Here is a 16447-nt window from a genome sequence, read left to right as displayed (position 1 = left end):
CTTGGAGCACCACAGATTACAGTGACACAGTTGTAACTCAAACACATTTTAGGAGCTATAAGAATCACCATTTCATGATTTGTTACCAGTGCATGCATACTCATGTCAAAACAAGGGAAAAATGGACTTCTAATGTTATCCTTTTGAAGTACAGCGAAAGTGAGATTTTGTTATTAAATTAGATGGCAAAGCATTGTGTTTATTATGTAATGATGCCATAGCTGTGCTAAATAAAACAATAAAATGTAAACTGATATTTCCAGACTAAGCACTCATAAGAATATTCTCATAAGAATATAAAGAGCAGGCCAGGTGCAGAGGCTCTTAGAGAGCCTCTAAGAGGCTGTAATCCCAGCTCTTAGAGAGACAGAGCAGGAGGACAGCTTGAGCCCAGGAGTTTGAGACCGGCCTGGGCAATACAAAAGACCCCGTTCTCCACAAAAAGGGTGGGAAAAAGACAGAAAAAAAAAGAATATAAAAAGCTATCACAGAATAGCAAAATTTCTTCCAAGATTAAAAAACAGAAATGAGGCTGCAGTCAAGGTAAAGTTTCTGAGTGGCTCACGTGTTACCTAGGCAAGGAAAGCTGTGCACCAAGTCAATTATTAAATCTTGTCACCACCCAAAAAAAGTGTCCAGAGAAATTAAAGTTGTTTAAAACTATTAGCTGAGTGGGCAAGAACTTGCTCAAAGAGATGAAGACAATGGAACCAACATCCATAGTCAATTAAAAAACAAGGCAAATGACTGCAAATGGTTTTCCTCTGCTCCTGAAGAGCTGACAAGATGTTACATTGATACTTCTAAATTACTGTTTATTTGAGGAGTCATTATCAATTTTAAGTATCTGAAAAACACGAGCTGAGTACAATATAAAGAATTTGCTGTGTTATAACTGATGATGGCAAAATATAACATGGAAAATGTCCAAATTCATAAGTACCTCTATAGATCTCTCTCTTCTCAAACTGCAGCCACAGATAAGGAGAAATAGCTCCTTCAGAGATACTTTTATATTCATCAGTAGAGAACAAAGCCTCATTCAGATACGGAAGATAGGCAGTTAGACTAACTTAACAGGTAAACAAATTTCCATTAAGACAGGTTTCAAATTTTTGTCTTCATTTTCAAACTTACAAAACACTAGAATATAAACTTCCAAGGTCATTGTCATTATTAGTTGAAACTAACTAAAATCAAAATTGTCAAACTACTTTTTAAAAAGCGTATTTAAATGGGAGTTTTGACATTTGTATACACTTCTTTTTTTTTTTTTTTTTTTTAGGCAGGGTCTCACACTGCTGCCCATGCTAGAATGTAGTGGCAGAAACATGGCTTACTGCAGACTCAACTTCCTGGGCTCAGGTCCTCCCACCTAAGCCTCCTGGGTAGTTGAGACTACAGATGCATGCTACCACACCTGGCTAATTTTTTTTTGTAGAGATGGGGTTCTGCCATGTTACCCAGCCTGGTCTCAAACTCCTGGGCTCAAGAGATCTGCCCACCTCAAACTCCCAAAGTGCTGGGATTACAGGCCTGAGCCATAGTGCCTGGCCATACTTCTCACTCTTAATAATTGAAGAACTGGGCAAATTTCCTGCATTTCTTCAGTGTTTTGTAACAAATTCATAAAAAATTCACCATAAACTATTTCAACCTATGGTTTGATATTTTAAAAGCCATAGACTTTTTTCGTGTTTTAATGAAAACATTTTATCACTGAAAAAAGTATAAATTAACTTACTTTAGTAATTCAAGGATGGCAAGCACAATATCATTAACATAACAAAATCCTGATGCTTCTGATTTCTTAGCATGATGTAATCCTCCAGCCCAATTAACAGCCATATCAGTCTGTTGTCGGTTTAACTTCACTGCCCCAGCTGAGGTAGAAACAAGATCGACATTTAACACAAAAAATTAGTACAGTGAAACAAAAACCCTCTAAGAGTATGCCACGCCTAAGCAAGAGTTTAAAATCATAAAAGTAAACAGAAATCATCTATGACACAAATGGCAGTTTCTCCTTAGAAAATTATTCTACCAGAGCTGTGACCTAAGATTAAATAATGGTATATGTGGAAAGCAGTAATAACAATGGTAGCTAGACAACAAGGGGATGAAAGAAGTCTCTAAAAATATAAGTTAAAAAAGTAAGACAATCACAAAACACACAGGTTTGGAAAGTAAATTGTACTTTACTAAAAACATACTGATTTCCTTTTGTTATCAAAATTCACAATCTTTAAAACTTCTGCTTTACACAAATAACCCAAAAGATACACACCAAATTTAGTTCAACTTTTAAATCTGATTGCATTAGCACTTACCAACTGAACCACCAGTTGAGAGCTGACAAAACTCAAAGAGTCCATCAAACACTGGACAATCTTCACCAACATTAACTGTGGAAGATGGATTTCATTAATTTCAACCTACTTTGCAAATTAAGGAAAGCCTTTTCTTACAAAAACTATTTCCTACCAATATATTTTTGCTTGATGTGATTATCAAACACACACTTCATAATGTATGTTTACAACTTTAAAATATATTTATTGTTTTAGCCAAGGTAATTAAAGTGTTATCTGTGAAAGACCATCGTCAAATCTTATCAGGATTATCTGTGGGATATCTCTGGTCTATTAACAAGAAATCAACAGCTGTCTAAGTAAACCAGTTCTTATTTAATTAAAACACAGACTTAAATTTTCTAGGCATTTCCCCTTAATATTGCAATAATAAGTTAACATTCTAAAAGTAACTTCAATTGCTTTATGATTTACTTTCTTTACGACTCCTTAACTTCACATATTATCTATCTGTAACTTTGCAATGCATGTAAGTAAGTTACTTAAACCAAAAAGATGTAACAGCTGGTTGCCTATGCCCATGGGTAATCTTGATCTTCAAAGTTAGTAAGAATTAACTAGGTTCATGGGAGCCAAAATATAGAAGGGATACTAAAGACAACAAGGAAAAAGCATATACAGACAAACAACACAACATGACACAGTTTCTTAGTACTGAAAGAATGAAGGGGATATGATGTATGTAACCCTTTCCCTATGCCCCGAATTGTAACCTCTTCAAGAATAAGGGTCATTATTTTATTTATATATTTTCGTTTCTTACTGCTCAGACAGATCATAATCTTTTTTTTTTTTTTTTTTTTTTTGAGACAAGGGTCTCACTCTGTTGCCAAGGCTGGAGTACAATGGCTCGATCTCAGCTCACTGCAACCTCCACCGCCTGGGTTCAAGCAATTCTCCTGTCTCAGCCTCCTAAGTACCTGGGATTATAAGCACACACCACCACACCCAGCTAATTTTTTGTATTTTTTAATTAGAGACAGGGTTTCGCCATGTTAGCTAGGCTGGTCTCGAACTCCTGACCTCAGGTAATCCTCTCGCCTCATCACCTCATCCCCCTAAAGTGCTGGGATTACAGACGTGAGCCACTTCGCCCAGCCAGGATCATAACTATTAATAGAACTAATTATTATGCAGGTTTTAATTCAATCCTGTTATTTCATTTGCCCAAGGGCTACCCATGCCTCTTTTTCAAAGTCAGAATCTTCACTGGAAAAAAATAATAATTAAACAGTATCTGTTCTAGTTATCTTGTACCACTACGACAAATCAAATGAGATAATCTACGGTAAAAATGTGGACAAGGTTGTAAATATCAGATGTCTACCACCTCCACTAATCAATCATTACAACACCAATGAGAATGAACTTTAGTATCAGGCTTTAAAAGATACTGTTCCAATAATTTTAGGTTGACTTTTGCATTCTACCTTCAGGCCAATTTGTTACCAATCTCTAAAAAGAAAATACTTTTAACCTGCACAAGAGAACACTATGTGGACTCAAAAGCTTTACTAATATCTCAACAAAGAAGAAAAACAGATGGGTATTACAGTCCAGGTTAACTGAAGTACACAAAGACAAGAGGTATATGCCAAACTCAGGCAAATCAAAGTGTAATCTCTTTTTTTTTTTTTTTTTTTGAAGCAAGGGAGTATGGGAGTGAGGTCTCCCTACCAATATGTATTAACCCAAAGTTATCAGGGGAGCAAATTAGGAGTAGCAGAATATCCAAACAACAGTTTCATGAACCAATAAACTTCAGATAGGTTTGTTTTTTTCTTAAGTAGCTTTAGTAGTGTTACAATGATTTTTCAAATCAGTAAATAATTGTTACATATTAGACCAACAGGAAAAATATTCAGATTTAGATCATTCTAAGCTCCTAAAAATACTCATTTACATTTTTCAATGTGAAAATACTTTTTACTTAGAAACGTACATCTCTGCATCTGCTTACTATACTCTGACATGTTATCTGGTCTTATTGACCGTAGAAATTTGATATACTCATCACTGTGATATTTTGTCATTTCTTCGGCAGTGGCTTTATGGGGCCTCTGTGAAGAGAAATAAATGTTAGAACTGTGGGAATACAACTGGTTATATCAGTATTATCAAACGAATACACAAATTCCCTTATCAGTCTCCTCGAAAGAACTAAATCTACCAGAACAAAATATATAAATTCCAAAACTAACCCAAACTTATACATGTGTTTTAGAGAACAGTAATCAATTCCAAAACGAATTCAAATTCCTTTAAAAGCATTAGACAGGCATATCAACTATTATTTAATTGCGCCTTATTTTAATGAAATAGGTCAACCAGCAAAAAGTCAAATACGTATGTTCATGAACTCTACTTTCTCTCCTTTTCCATGATAAAACATCCAGTGATATCATCAATGACCTCCTTAAAAGAGTTTCAATTCTAAATCTTTGTTCATGACCTCTCATCTTTTTTTTGTATCCTAAGCTGCCTTGCTCCAAAGAGCTCAATTTAATATATGACACACGGCTTCCAGATTGAGTCTTATCTAACCTCCCCTCTTCTCTAAATGTCTACATGTGACTGAAAATAATTCACATATTCACATATATTGCCTAACATTATTAATTGCTTTAAATATTTCTCTTCTCCCCAAATAGCTAATTGTTGTGTCTATATTCGTTTATACATACCCTCATCTTTATCTACAAAAACATTAAGGCAGCTGTTGCACTTGTGTTATCTGTACTATGCTTGGCCACTAACAGTGTACCATATTTATTATATGCCCTGTAAATATCTGTGAGATTAATTCTATGTGTAATTATTTCGTAATAGCCCCAAGGCTACTCTTTTCAGCAGCATAGGCAGATTAATAATTATGGCAAAAATATATAAATATGCTATACTGACTGTTGCTATACTGAGTTGTTCTCCAGAAACATGAAAGCCTAAAGTAGGGGGAATCTTTTTAAATGGCTAAACGAAAAAGGGGAAAAAAAGAGCTACAGCTCCCATTCTTATGCATCTCTCAAGAATAAAATAAAAAGAGGAGTTTGTTTTCAGCAGCATAGGCAAGTTAACAATTATTGTAACAAAAATAGTATGCTATACTGAGTTGTTCTCTAGAAACATGAAAGCCTACGGTAGAGGAAACTTTTTAAAATTGTTAAAGGAAAAATAAAAAAAGAGGCTATAGCTCTCATTCTTATTCATTTCTTAAGAATAAAACAAAAAAGGAGTTTGTTTCCTTCCACATCTTTTCATCTGCTGAACGCCCTCGGAAGTGGAATAACAAAGTTTCATAGTAGCTTAAATAAAAAAAAAAAAATAAGTGCTGAATAGGTACCAAAAGGAATACTCACATATATTTCCATTTTTCTGTATAAGCCATAATTTAACAGCAAGTTATGGGTCATGCGGATTCTATGAGGCTTCATGGGATGACCCTGTCCATAATAATAATTTCCAATATCACCTAAAATAGAAAAGACACAAACTAAACAGTACAGAAAAGAGACTCTCCATGAACTATTTGAATTTATATATGTCTATCATTAAAAGGCATTTACCACTTAATAAATAAATTTAAAATCTTAATAACTTAGATTTATTTTGCAACTTTCGAACTGTATCAGATGACCAGGACACTACACACACTTTTAACAGATGATGACTCCATTATTACACACTACATTTATTTGTGCGTTAAGGAAAGCAAACTTTTCTGATTTTTAGTTACCCCTAATTTTTAAAATTTCTGTTCCTTGAAGTGATGCCTGCTTTCAGTATTCTCTGGCAAATTCAGATGCTTAAGGTAAGCTCTCTTAAGTTTTATTGGTATGATTTAAAATTTTTTTCCAGCAAATACAGCTTCTTGGATGATTTGCTAGCATTCCAGAAATCCCTTATAATTGGCATTTTGCATGTTAAAACAAACTGTGTCCACATTACAGGCCATCAGGGAAGTTTTGGTAACTAAAATTTAGGTCCTAAATGAGGTTTTGTGCCTTAAGGACACAGCATGACATTTTTCAATAAAAATACTGTCTCATTCTTTATGACTAAAAAGTTGTAATTCCTAGCTTGTCTTTTTAAATGGCATCTTATATCACAATATCTTTAAATTTATATATATATATGTTTTATTTAAAAATCAGCAAATAACACCAAAATCACAGATAGTCATCAACTAAATTTCAATAAAATTAATAATTTTAAGTAAAGCTCCAATGTTTCTTATAATACTAAACAACAAGAAATCTCTCAAAAAATAAAATCAACCCTCTATATCTGTGGATTCAACGAACCGCAGACTGAAAATATTTTTAAAAAACAGACAGTGGCATCTGTTGTAAACATGTATAGACTTTTTTCTTGTCATTGTCATTTTTTTCTGTCATCTTCCCCTAAATCATACAGTGTAACAACTATTTATACTGCATTTGCACTGTATTAGGTATTATGAATAATGTCGAGATGATTTCAAGTGTAAGGGAGGATATATATAGGTTAATATGCAAATATTGTACCATTTTATTTAAAGAACTTGGAACATCCATGAATTTTGGTATCTGTGAAGGATCTTGAAAGAAATCACCCACTGGGTCAGGACAGTCAAGCTATTTTAATGGTTTGAACTCTGTAATTTCAACATTAAGCTTATATATTATAAGAAACGCTAAAATAAAGAATGCCATTTATCCACTAAATCTTCCAAAGTCCTCCCTAAATACACTTCTTGTTTATTTAATGGAAAGAACCCCAAATCTTCTGTCCTCTCTCCCACATATTTGATAACAGTACAGGATAAATAATCACTTTTTACAAAATCCATGCTTCTAATAATATGAATACTTGATTTTGTTGGTATCATACCTCTAATTTTAACTTAACTTCATTTTTAACACAGCTCTCTTCTGAAAACAATTCATATACACAAGATCTTTTAAAGAGAAAGCCACCTTTACAAACGTAGGCGCCAATAAGGCTAAGAAACAATATATAGAATTTAAACTAGCAAACCAGGGCCATGGCCCTTTGCAACATTCCTCTGTAATGATAATTAAGAGGCTATGAATGCAGAAAATAAACTACCTATTAAGAAAGAATCTGCCATAAAGCTCTACCTTACATGGTGGCAATACAAAGGATATAGTTCCTTGAAAGTAGCCTGGTCTCAACAAATTCTTAGATATGGAAAACCCACTAATGTTATAAAGCATCATGTAATTAATACAAGGGAAAGCATTTATTAGTTATCACTACTAAAAAGATCATTAGAGTAAAAATAATGAAAGTCTAGTCTTCACTAGAAATCCAGATTCTATAAGGTTTCATGCGATGACCCTGTCCATAATAATTTCCAATATGACCTAAAATGGAAAAGACACAAACTACATAATAACTTCCATCTATCTGCCTCTGTGTAAGAATTACCCAAATGAATGTCTCTAACATCTACCACATCATAACATCAAATACTCTAGTTATGGGCACACTAAAAATCAAGTGGAAAGCCCCAGGGCCCTAATAATCGGAGACCGCAGTAGTAATTTCTGAGCAAGTGTGTTTGAAAAAAACAAAAAAGAATTAACACTTATTGAGTGCTTACTAGAAGGTACTATTCTAAGTACTTCACATATATTACCTTCTAATCTTGTCAACACTCTTATTATGTGGGTATTATTACATTATTCCTATTGTGTAATAGTGAAGAAGGATGAGAAATAGACCAGTCAGGTAATACTGCCTAAGTTACATAGCTAGCAAGTGGAGGAGCTAGATTCAAACTCTGGTAGGGCAGCTCACAGCTTATGTTCTTAGTAATAACCTGGAATGCAAAGGGCACTTATAGTCACTGTAAATGGCAGGGTAAAGGCTGACAAAAAAGACATAATATGAAATATAAATATTGTAAAGGTCTTGGTTAACTTAAAATGAACACAACAAACTATGTACCTAATATATCACAGTAATTTACTTTTTACTAATAAGGTCCTCAAATTTTATATGAATATGCATAGCTTTCAACAATTTCTCTATTGAAATTTAGGGACCCCAGTCCCACAAATACACGAAGAACCTAAATGATACATATCTACAGAGCAGCCAACCAACAAATAATTATTTGGTTTATCAAGAGCTCTTCCAAAATACAAAGAAGTTATAAAATAACCATCTCCAATTTTTTCCCACTTAATTCTGTATCTCACAATTCTCTAGATGGCTACCTTGCAGGCATTCACCTTTTCATAAAGTATAAAAAGGCTAAGAAGTTTTAAGGCCCTACAATTTTTATTCATCATTTAAATTGTCAATAATATATTAATTTGGGAGTTTTAAATGTTACTGATTTTCATCAAAATACAGATTGATTATCCCTAATCTGAAAATTTGAAATCCAAAATGTTCCAAAACCTAAATTTTTTTGAGGACCAACTTAATGGTCAAGGAAATGCTACCTGGAGCATGTCAGATTCTTGATTTTTGAATTTAGGGATGCTAACTGGTAAATAATTACAAATACTGCAAAACCTCCCTAAATCTGAAATACTTCTGGTTCCAAGAATTCAGATAAAGGATACTCAACCTGTACATAAAAATACTTTACCAATGAAATAAGCATCCAGAAAACTCAGCTCAAGGTGGTTCCTTGAACACAACAAACTTCAATTGTCAATGCAAAGAAATTACCATAAAGAATTATTTATCTGCAAAATTTTATAAATTGCTCACCCTTCAAGAAGCTAATAGAATATAAGTGTCTACTAAGGTCCACAATCTCTTATCCATATTCCTTGAAATTAGATATGTTTCAAATTTTAAACTTTTTCAGATTTGTATAGATAATCTGGTATACCTGCTATACATTATGCAATAGCCTAAAGAGTTTGAGTAGCATGATACAATCAAACATTAACATTTTTGCAGCAAAAAAGTGTGAATATTCACAGTAAGCAGAATAAAGATCACAAATAGCCTCATATCGATTCAGGTTAAGATTCTGATTCCAAATGAGTTACCGAATTTTTTTTCAATTTTCAGATCATTTTGGATTTCAGGACTGTGAAAAGTACCTTTAGCCCCAAAGGTAAGCTGACTATAAACAAAGACTCAGGGAAAAAACAAGGAAAAAAAAAACTGTATTATTTTTGTCTTCCAGACTACTTAGCCCACTAGCAATTTTTAACATATAGTAGCACATTTCAATGAGGTCACTCTTCCTTGAGACATTCTGAGCCTTGGCTTCCATAATACCATTTTTTTGGATTTTACTCCTACCTCAAGGCTACTCCTCCACCAGCCTTTAAAGATCAAAGGTTTTCAGTTCATTCATTTAACCAAGAGCCTACTATGTGCCAAGCAGGTGCTGTTCTAAGTGTTTGGGTTCATCAGTGAACAGTAGTTCTGCCCTTAATTCTCTTCTCTTGGGAGTAAGTCCTGGAACCAGTTGTCTATCAATGCTGTATCTTTTTTAGTCTCCCCAGCTATAAACTAACAAATCCCAGATTTCTATGTCTAGGATCTCCTATCTGGATTATAAACTCAAAGGTTAACTCTTGGTCTTTTCACACGAATTCAGTAAGGATCTCAAATATAAGATGTTCAAAATAGAGCTCTTAATTTGTATTCCCAATCTTAGTGAGTAGTATCACACACCACGTAAGTGCTCAATCAAGAAACTTAGGAGTCATCCCTTATTCTCTACCACCACACCCCAGCTCCATCAAAAATTATTACGGTTTGAGGTCCAAATCTCTCTTAAATGTGTCTATTTCTATCTAAAATGCAACCATTACATTTTATATGGACCAATATGTGTTCAATTCTTGCTTCCAGCCTATATTCTACAACTACTTACCAATTATTTTAAAAGAATGAATGAGCTCTGTTTGAAAAACTTTCGATGACTTTCCACCTCTGGGTAAGGTAAAGTCAAATCCCTTGCTACACAGTTTTGTGCAGTCCCACTTTTTACTGCCTAACATGTGACTCCACATTTTCCTCTTGTCTTCCTTCCCATTAAGTGCACCAAGTTCTATTAATAACTATCTGGCTTTCCTATTTGCAATCTTAGGTAGTAAACTCTTTTTAAGGCTGGCCCATTCTTTTCCTTCAGGCCTTGCCTTTTCTGATTACCCTATCAAAGATCCCCCAACTCACTTTATGCCTGCAGTCTTTTGTTTCTTTCTCAGGACTTGAGCCATCTTTTGTCTATCTGGCACACAGTAGGAACTTTAAGCCTATTTGATACGACTGAACCCAAAGCTGACTTAATGAACAAGTATCTATAAGCAGACTGCTAATGAAATACAGAGGAATGAGGCTTACTATCCATTACCAAAAAAAATCCTTAGACTTGAGTTCTTCCAAGTTTGAATTTATTAACATTCCCTAAGAGATGACTTCTCCAATCCCAAGTGTTTTCCGTTAAGGATTTGTCAACAGAAGCAATTAAAATTTTTGTTAAGGGTTTTTGTTTGGTAGCAGAGAAAACTCTTTGAAAAGGAGCAAAGAAAAAGATTCCGAGTGCTAACTTCTCCCTGAACATTAAAATTAGAGTCACTGTGGAAGTGGAAAAGGAAAAGTGGTAGACTGCACCAAGCAGAATTATGAATCTGATTTCTTCTAAATACACAAAATGCTACCCATCCTACCTAAATGTAGCTCAGAGTAGTTCTAAGAATTAGAAGGTTATATGAAAGTGTTCTATCTGTAAGAATAAGCAATTGGCCGGGCAAGGTGGCTGACGCCTGTAATCCCAGCACTTTGGGAGGCTGAGGCGGGTGGATCAACTGAGGTCAGGAGTTTGAGACCAGCCTGGCAACATTGTAAAATCCGGTCTCTACTAAAAAAATATAAAAATTGGCTGGGTGTGGAGGCACGCGCCTGTAATCCCAGCTATGTGGGAGACTGAGGCAGAATAATCACTTAAACGGGGGTTGGGGTGGGTTGTTGGGTGGGAGGCAGAGGTTGCAGTGAGCTGGGATTACACCACCAAACTCCAGCTTGGGCAACAAAAGTGAAATTCCTTCTCAAAAAAAAAAAAAAATTAAAATAAAGAATCATTTACTCATCACTAATTCATATTAAAAAAAGCTATGTTTTTAAATGTAGTTGGTGAAGATACAGACACAAACAAAAGAGAGAGACTGTACTAAAGAATTTATATTCTAGTGAGGAGAGAGGCAAAAGTTACAAGGTACAACCGAAAGGAAGAAAAATAAGGCAGCAAGGGATTAATAGAAGAAAGCCTCTCTGATAAGGTAAAATTTGAAAGAAATGAGAAACAAATGATTTCTGGGGAAAAGACAAGTCAAGCAGAGGAAAATTTCAGTCTTATTTAGTCATGTTCTATTTTACAATTAGTATTATTGGTATTTATAAACTGCTGCTGTAATTAACTTAGCACTGATTTGCCTCCAATCTATTTCATGGATAATAAATATTTATAGTACAGTTAAGAACCCATGAAGTTGTTTGTATTAAAGGTTATTCAGCGAAAGACTTTGGTACCACTCATAAATACAAGTCTAAGAAAATCTGACAATCGCTGGCTGCCAAGTAGAATTCCTATAATTTGTTAAAGAAGGAGTATGTTGGGAGGTATGATCTTGGCGACATTTTTTTTTTTTGAGATGGAGTTTCGCTCTTGTTGCCCAGACTGGCGTGCAATGGCACTATCTTGGCTCACTGCAACCTCTGCCTCCTGGGTTCAAGCGATTCTCCTGCCTCAGCCTCCTAAGTAGCTGACATTACTGGTTCCCAGCTAATTTTCATATTTTTAGTAGAGATGAGGTTTCACCATGTTGTCTTCTCAAATTGCTGACCTCGGGTGATTTGCCTGCCTCAGCCTCCCAAAGTGATGGGATTACAGGCATGAGCCTCCAAGCCTGGCCAAATCTTGACAACTTTTATGTTTATATAGTTTGATCTTTATACAGTCTTTTCGTGTGTTTTTCTGGACCACTTGTCTCCAAATCTGATCATGCATCGCTCTCAGAGGAAAATACAGAGCATAGAGCAATCTGTGTATAGTTACATAGATTAGGTATATAAACGCTATTATACTGTGTACATCATAAAACAGGCACTAAATATGTTTGGTCTCAAGTTTAATTCAAAACAAAGTATAAACATGTCTAGATAAAGTATTAAGAATGTGAGTATTATAACTAGAGCCTAACACAGCTTGGCTGCTAATTATATTTAAGCAGAGAAAAATCACATCGTTTTAAGGCCCAGAAGGGATCTTAGTGACTACCTAATTAGCTGTATCATTTTACAGATTGTTGATGATCTTCTAGTGTATAAAGAATGAACAAGATTTAGAAGTATGTTTTTGGGAATTTGGAAGCATAGATCAATAGCTAAAGTCAGAGACGTAATAACTTTTTCTTCCTCAAAGGTTTAAGGATACCTAATCCATCAACGTCTGCAGGTTTCCTTGGGACCAGAATTTCAGTGACCTAAAGGGTTACCTGAAGATTATATAAAGTGTGCAGAGAACAATATATAGATCTTCATAAGTTCCTTCATTAAGATGCATACAGTCTCAACGGCAGACATTCTGTGTGGCCAAGAGGCTCAGTGTGCCTAACAGCCCCAGGAAGACTAAAGACAGGACTCCCTCCTTTAGTTTTTCACTCACTTTCTTGCTTCTACCTCCTTTACTAAGAAGTTAAAACCATCTAACCTATGCTAGCAGACAATTCAGACCCTATTACTACAGATACAACCCATTCCCACTCCAAGTTATAATAAAGACACAAATCTTTGGTAGGGAACCTCCTTTCCTTGCATTCTCTTCTCAAAATATAAAAAGAACTACTATTGCTACTTTTATAAGCTGACAAAACAGTGTTCTCCGATAATAAAAACTTAAGTTTTTGGATGAGGTCAGCACGCTATCACATATTAATAATTAGCATAATACCTATGAAATTTAAATCTCTGCAAAATGTTTTGTCCCTCCCACAAAAATTCCAAGAGTATGTGAAATATAAGCAACTAAGAACTCCACCTTAAAAAACAAGCGAGAGTCACATACAAAAGACAAAATAACCTGCCAGAGATTTCCAAACTATCAGCTATTCACTTGGTTGCTGGCCGTCAGGTAAAGCAGTTGAATGGGCTACAATAAAGTATTATATTAAGTCACAATCACAAGACAAATATTCCACCCTACATCCTTCCCCAGGGAACAGTGCCTGCTCCCACTCCCTCAACAAAGGTTATCATAAATAGGCCCAGGACTAGACAGACAGCCGTTCACAAACTGCTCCTCAAGTGTACCCTCCTGGTTCCAGGGTTCCATTGTGGTGACAAGAAGTTGCAAGCAGCTTACTTCCTCAGAGCCCATCACTACCAACAGCAACTGACAGCTTCCAGAAGAACCTGACTACCACTTTCCCTAACCTTTAAAGCTTTCCTGTTACACCAAGCCCTGATGAATAAATCTCTAAACTTTAGAAATAACATAATTTTACAAATTTACTTATACACAGGGTTATTCCCTTTCCAATTTGATCAGGCAATGAAGGGCAAGAATAACCCAAAATATGCAATGTAAATCATGTTGAAATTAAAATGTATTTCCAACTCCACCCCTCCACGATGGCATAATTTCAAATCAATTTATGTAACACATATATCTAGTCCTCTGAAAAATAATTTTTTAAAAGCAGGGCTGTTATTCTGTCCTAGCTATCGCAGATCAGATCATTTAGATCAATTCTGTAAGATTTCAGACTTTCCCCCAAATGATACAGGTGGTTATTTTATCTAACAGTCATTGAAAGATTAATCCTTGCTAACTAAAAAGAGACACTACGGCCATTTTCAAATTAAAGGTGGATTCTGAGCTTGTACTCTAGGGTCTTAACTCTCTTAAGATATTGTGATTTATACACCAAATGTAGAAAACAGCTTCCAAAATTTGTATTACTTCATACAAATCAGACAGGACTTTCAGGTCAAGGAGCCTAGGATAGGTTCTCTGTTAAATTTTGGAATCCCTTCTCTCAAGAGCAACCTATTAGAAACTATTTACCAAGACTGTGAAATCTGTGAAACAGGTTACTACTCCATCGAGCACAGGAAACACAGGAAGCAGGATTCGGAGATTTAATTTTACTGCTCATACTCCAAATTAGAGAATGCTTAAATTATCTAACTTTTATAATTCACGGTGAGCTCAAATTTACCTTATTAGACTATTTAGTACCTCTGCACTTCTCCTCAAAGTTTTCCCACATCAGGATTCCCACCACCTAGGAACAGCCTTCGCAAGATACCAATGCTCTCTAAATCCCCATAGCAGGGTATATTTCCTGATCGAACAAAGAGCAACAAAGAAGTGGGTGGTAACCACCTCTCTCGGAGGCAAGCCAGGACCCATCGAGTCTGATCTACAACACAAGCAGTTTAACAGTTCCACGTCTCCCTACTACCTCCTATTTCCTGCGAAGGCTACCTGTCTCAAACTGGAAAACCCGAATTGTTGTTACTGAGAAAGTGAAGCCCTTCCATTTGAATCCAGAGAAAGAGGCGCTCAAAGACCGCGCGAACAAAGGAGAGGACTGGAGCCCACGCAAAACATGGGTGTGATAAAGCCACACACCAGACTTGGGCCCCCACCCTCAGTAATTACTCTCCAGAGCCCACCAGAAGGAGAGGTCCGGGGAAAGGGTGGAAGCCGAGGAAGACGACGCTCAGCCAGACCGAACGCAGGCGAGGGGAGGCGAGCAGGCGAGGAGGGGGAAGGGGACAGGAGGGGCGGAGCTCTCGCGGCCGCGGGGCTTTGTGTAGAGTCAGGGCCGGGATAGAAATTTTGCCTCGGGGAAGGCGGGCCGAGGAGATAGGAAGCCGACGCAGGGCACCCCAAACCTGCGCTGCCACGAATGGTGGGCGGGAGAGGGGAGAGAATGGGCCGTCCCTTCGCCGCAGCCACTACCAAGGCAGGGTAGGCCAGCGCCGTCCCTGCAGCTGCTACCTTCGGGGCTACAAACTGCACGGCCGAAGGGAAAGAGACAGGAAACAAGGTGGGCGGCCCCGCGATTCCCGTCCGCAGGAGGCGCGGGGGCTGCGCGAGGAAAAGGGTCTCGCGCTAACCGCGCCGGGCCGGGAACGGGTTAAGATGCGGCCAATCGTCGGTCCCTCCTCCTTCCCACCCCTCAGCCCCGGCGCCCACTGGCAACGGCGGCTGCGGAGCCCGGCGTCCCGAGCGCGCCCACCCTGCCACCGACCCGGCCGCTCACCGTCGTAGTAGTAGCAGACTTTTTTTTTGCCGCCTCCTTGACTGTACGCCATGGGCTCCCCGGCCACCGCCGCCTCCGGGCTCCTCCTCCTGCTGCTGCTGCTGCCGCCGCGACTCGGCCGGGAGAGGAAAAGGCTGAGGGAAAGGTGGGGGCGGTAGTCCCGCGGGGAAAGGCAGGTCTGAGGGAGGAGAGGAGGGGGCGCCGGGAAAGCTCGATACCGCCCGGCTGAGGAGCCGAAAGCTCGGAGCAGGGGGTGGCAGCGGCACCAACTCGCGACGCTGGGGAGGGGAGGGGGCCGCCAAACCACCTCCGGAGGCCGCAGGGAGGTGGGCGCATCCACTACGACCTTCACGGGGGAGGAAGAGGCATGGTTGGAGAAGGAAGCTGCCTCACACTCGGGATTAGAGGCCCTATGAGGGTGAAAAGCCTGCGCACGTGGCGCCATACAACATTCGTAAAATGAGGAAGGCGACAAGGTTTCGCTGCTACAAGTAGATCCGGGTAGCATGCTACCCGTTGGACGTTCTCCCCCTCGGGTCTGCGAGCAATGGTTGCGGCTGTCCCGAGCCTGCGCAGTCGGCGCCTCGTAGCCTTGGCGGTCTGGACCCCTCCTCGGCGTCCCACGCTGCTCCCCTCCCCCACTGTCGCGAAGCTCCCGCCCAAGCCGACCACGTGCCACAAGCCCGGCGGGGAGAGCCCACACCCGCAACCCTTCCAGGCCCACGAGCCCGCTGGGCTGCTGCCTGTAGCCCCAGTGCCTGGTAGCCTAGTTTACTCTTTTGTCGTTATCTTTTTTTTTTTTTTTTTTTTTTTTTTTGGCTC

At 38.0% G+C, this 16447-nt stretch overlaps 1 protein-coding gene across 1 annotated transcript in view; it reads right to left on the bottom strand.

The window, feature by feature from the left end:
* The window catches only part of HDAC2 (histone deacetylase 2), a 29442-nt gene extending 13391 nt beyond the window's left edge, over positions 1–16051 (bottom strand). Inside the window, exons 1-5 of the mRNA XM_032274983.1 lie at positions 15626–16051; positions 5729–5841; positions 4315–4432; positions 2331–2405; positions 1745–1883 (exon numbers count right to left, since the gene is read on the bottom strand). Coding sequence (XP_032130874.1) covers positions 1745–1883; positions 2331–2405; positions 4315–4432; positions 5729–5841; positions 15626–15677 — 497 coding nt within the window. The 5' untranslated portion in view covers positions 15678–16051. The remainder of the gene's footprint in view (positions 1–1744; positions 1884–2330; positions 2406–4314; positions 4433–5728; positions 5842–15625) is intronic.
* Positions 16052–16447: the final 396 nt, after the last annotated feature.

The sequence above is a fragment of the Sapajus apella genome, unplaced genomic scaffold, assembly GCF_009761245.1.
Source record: "Sapajus apella isolate SASKATOON/1434 unplaced genomic scaffold, GSC_monkey_1.0 scaffold6, whole genome shotgun sequence".
Taxonomy (NCBI): Eukaryota; Metazoa; Chordata; class Mammalia; order Primates; family Cebidae; genus Sapajus; species Sapajus apella.
Note: the sequence above shows the minus strand (reverse complement) of the source record. Positions and strands in the feature narration are given on the sequence as shown.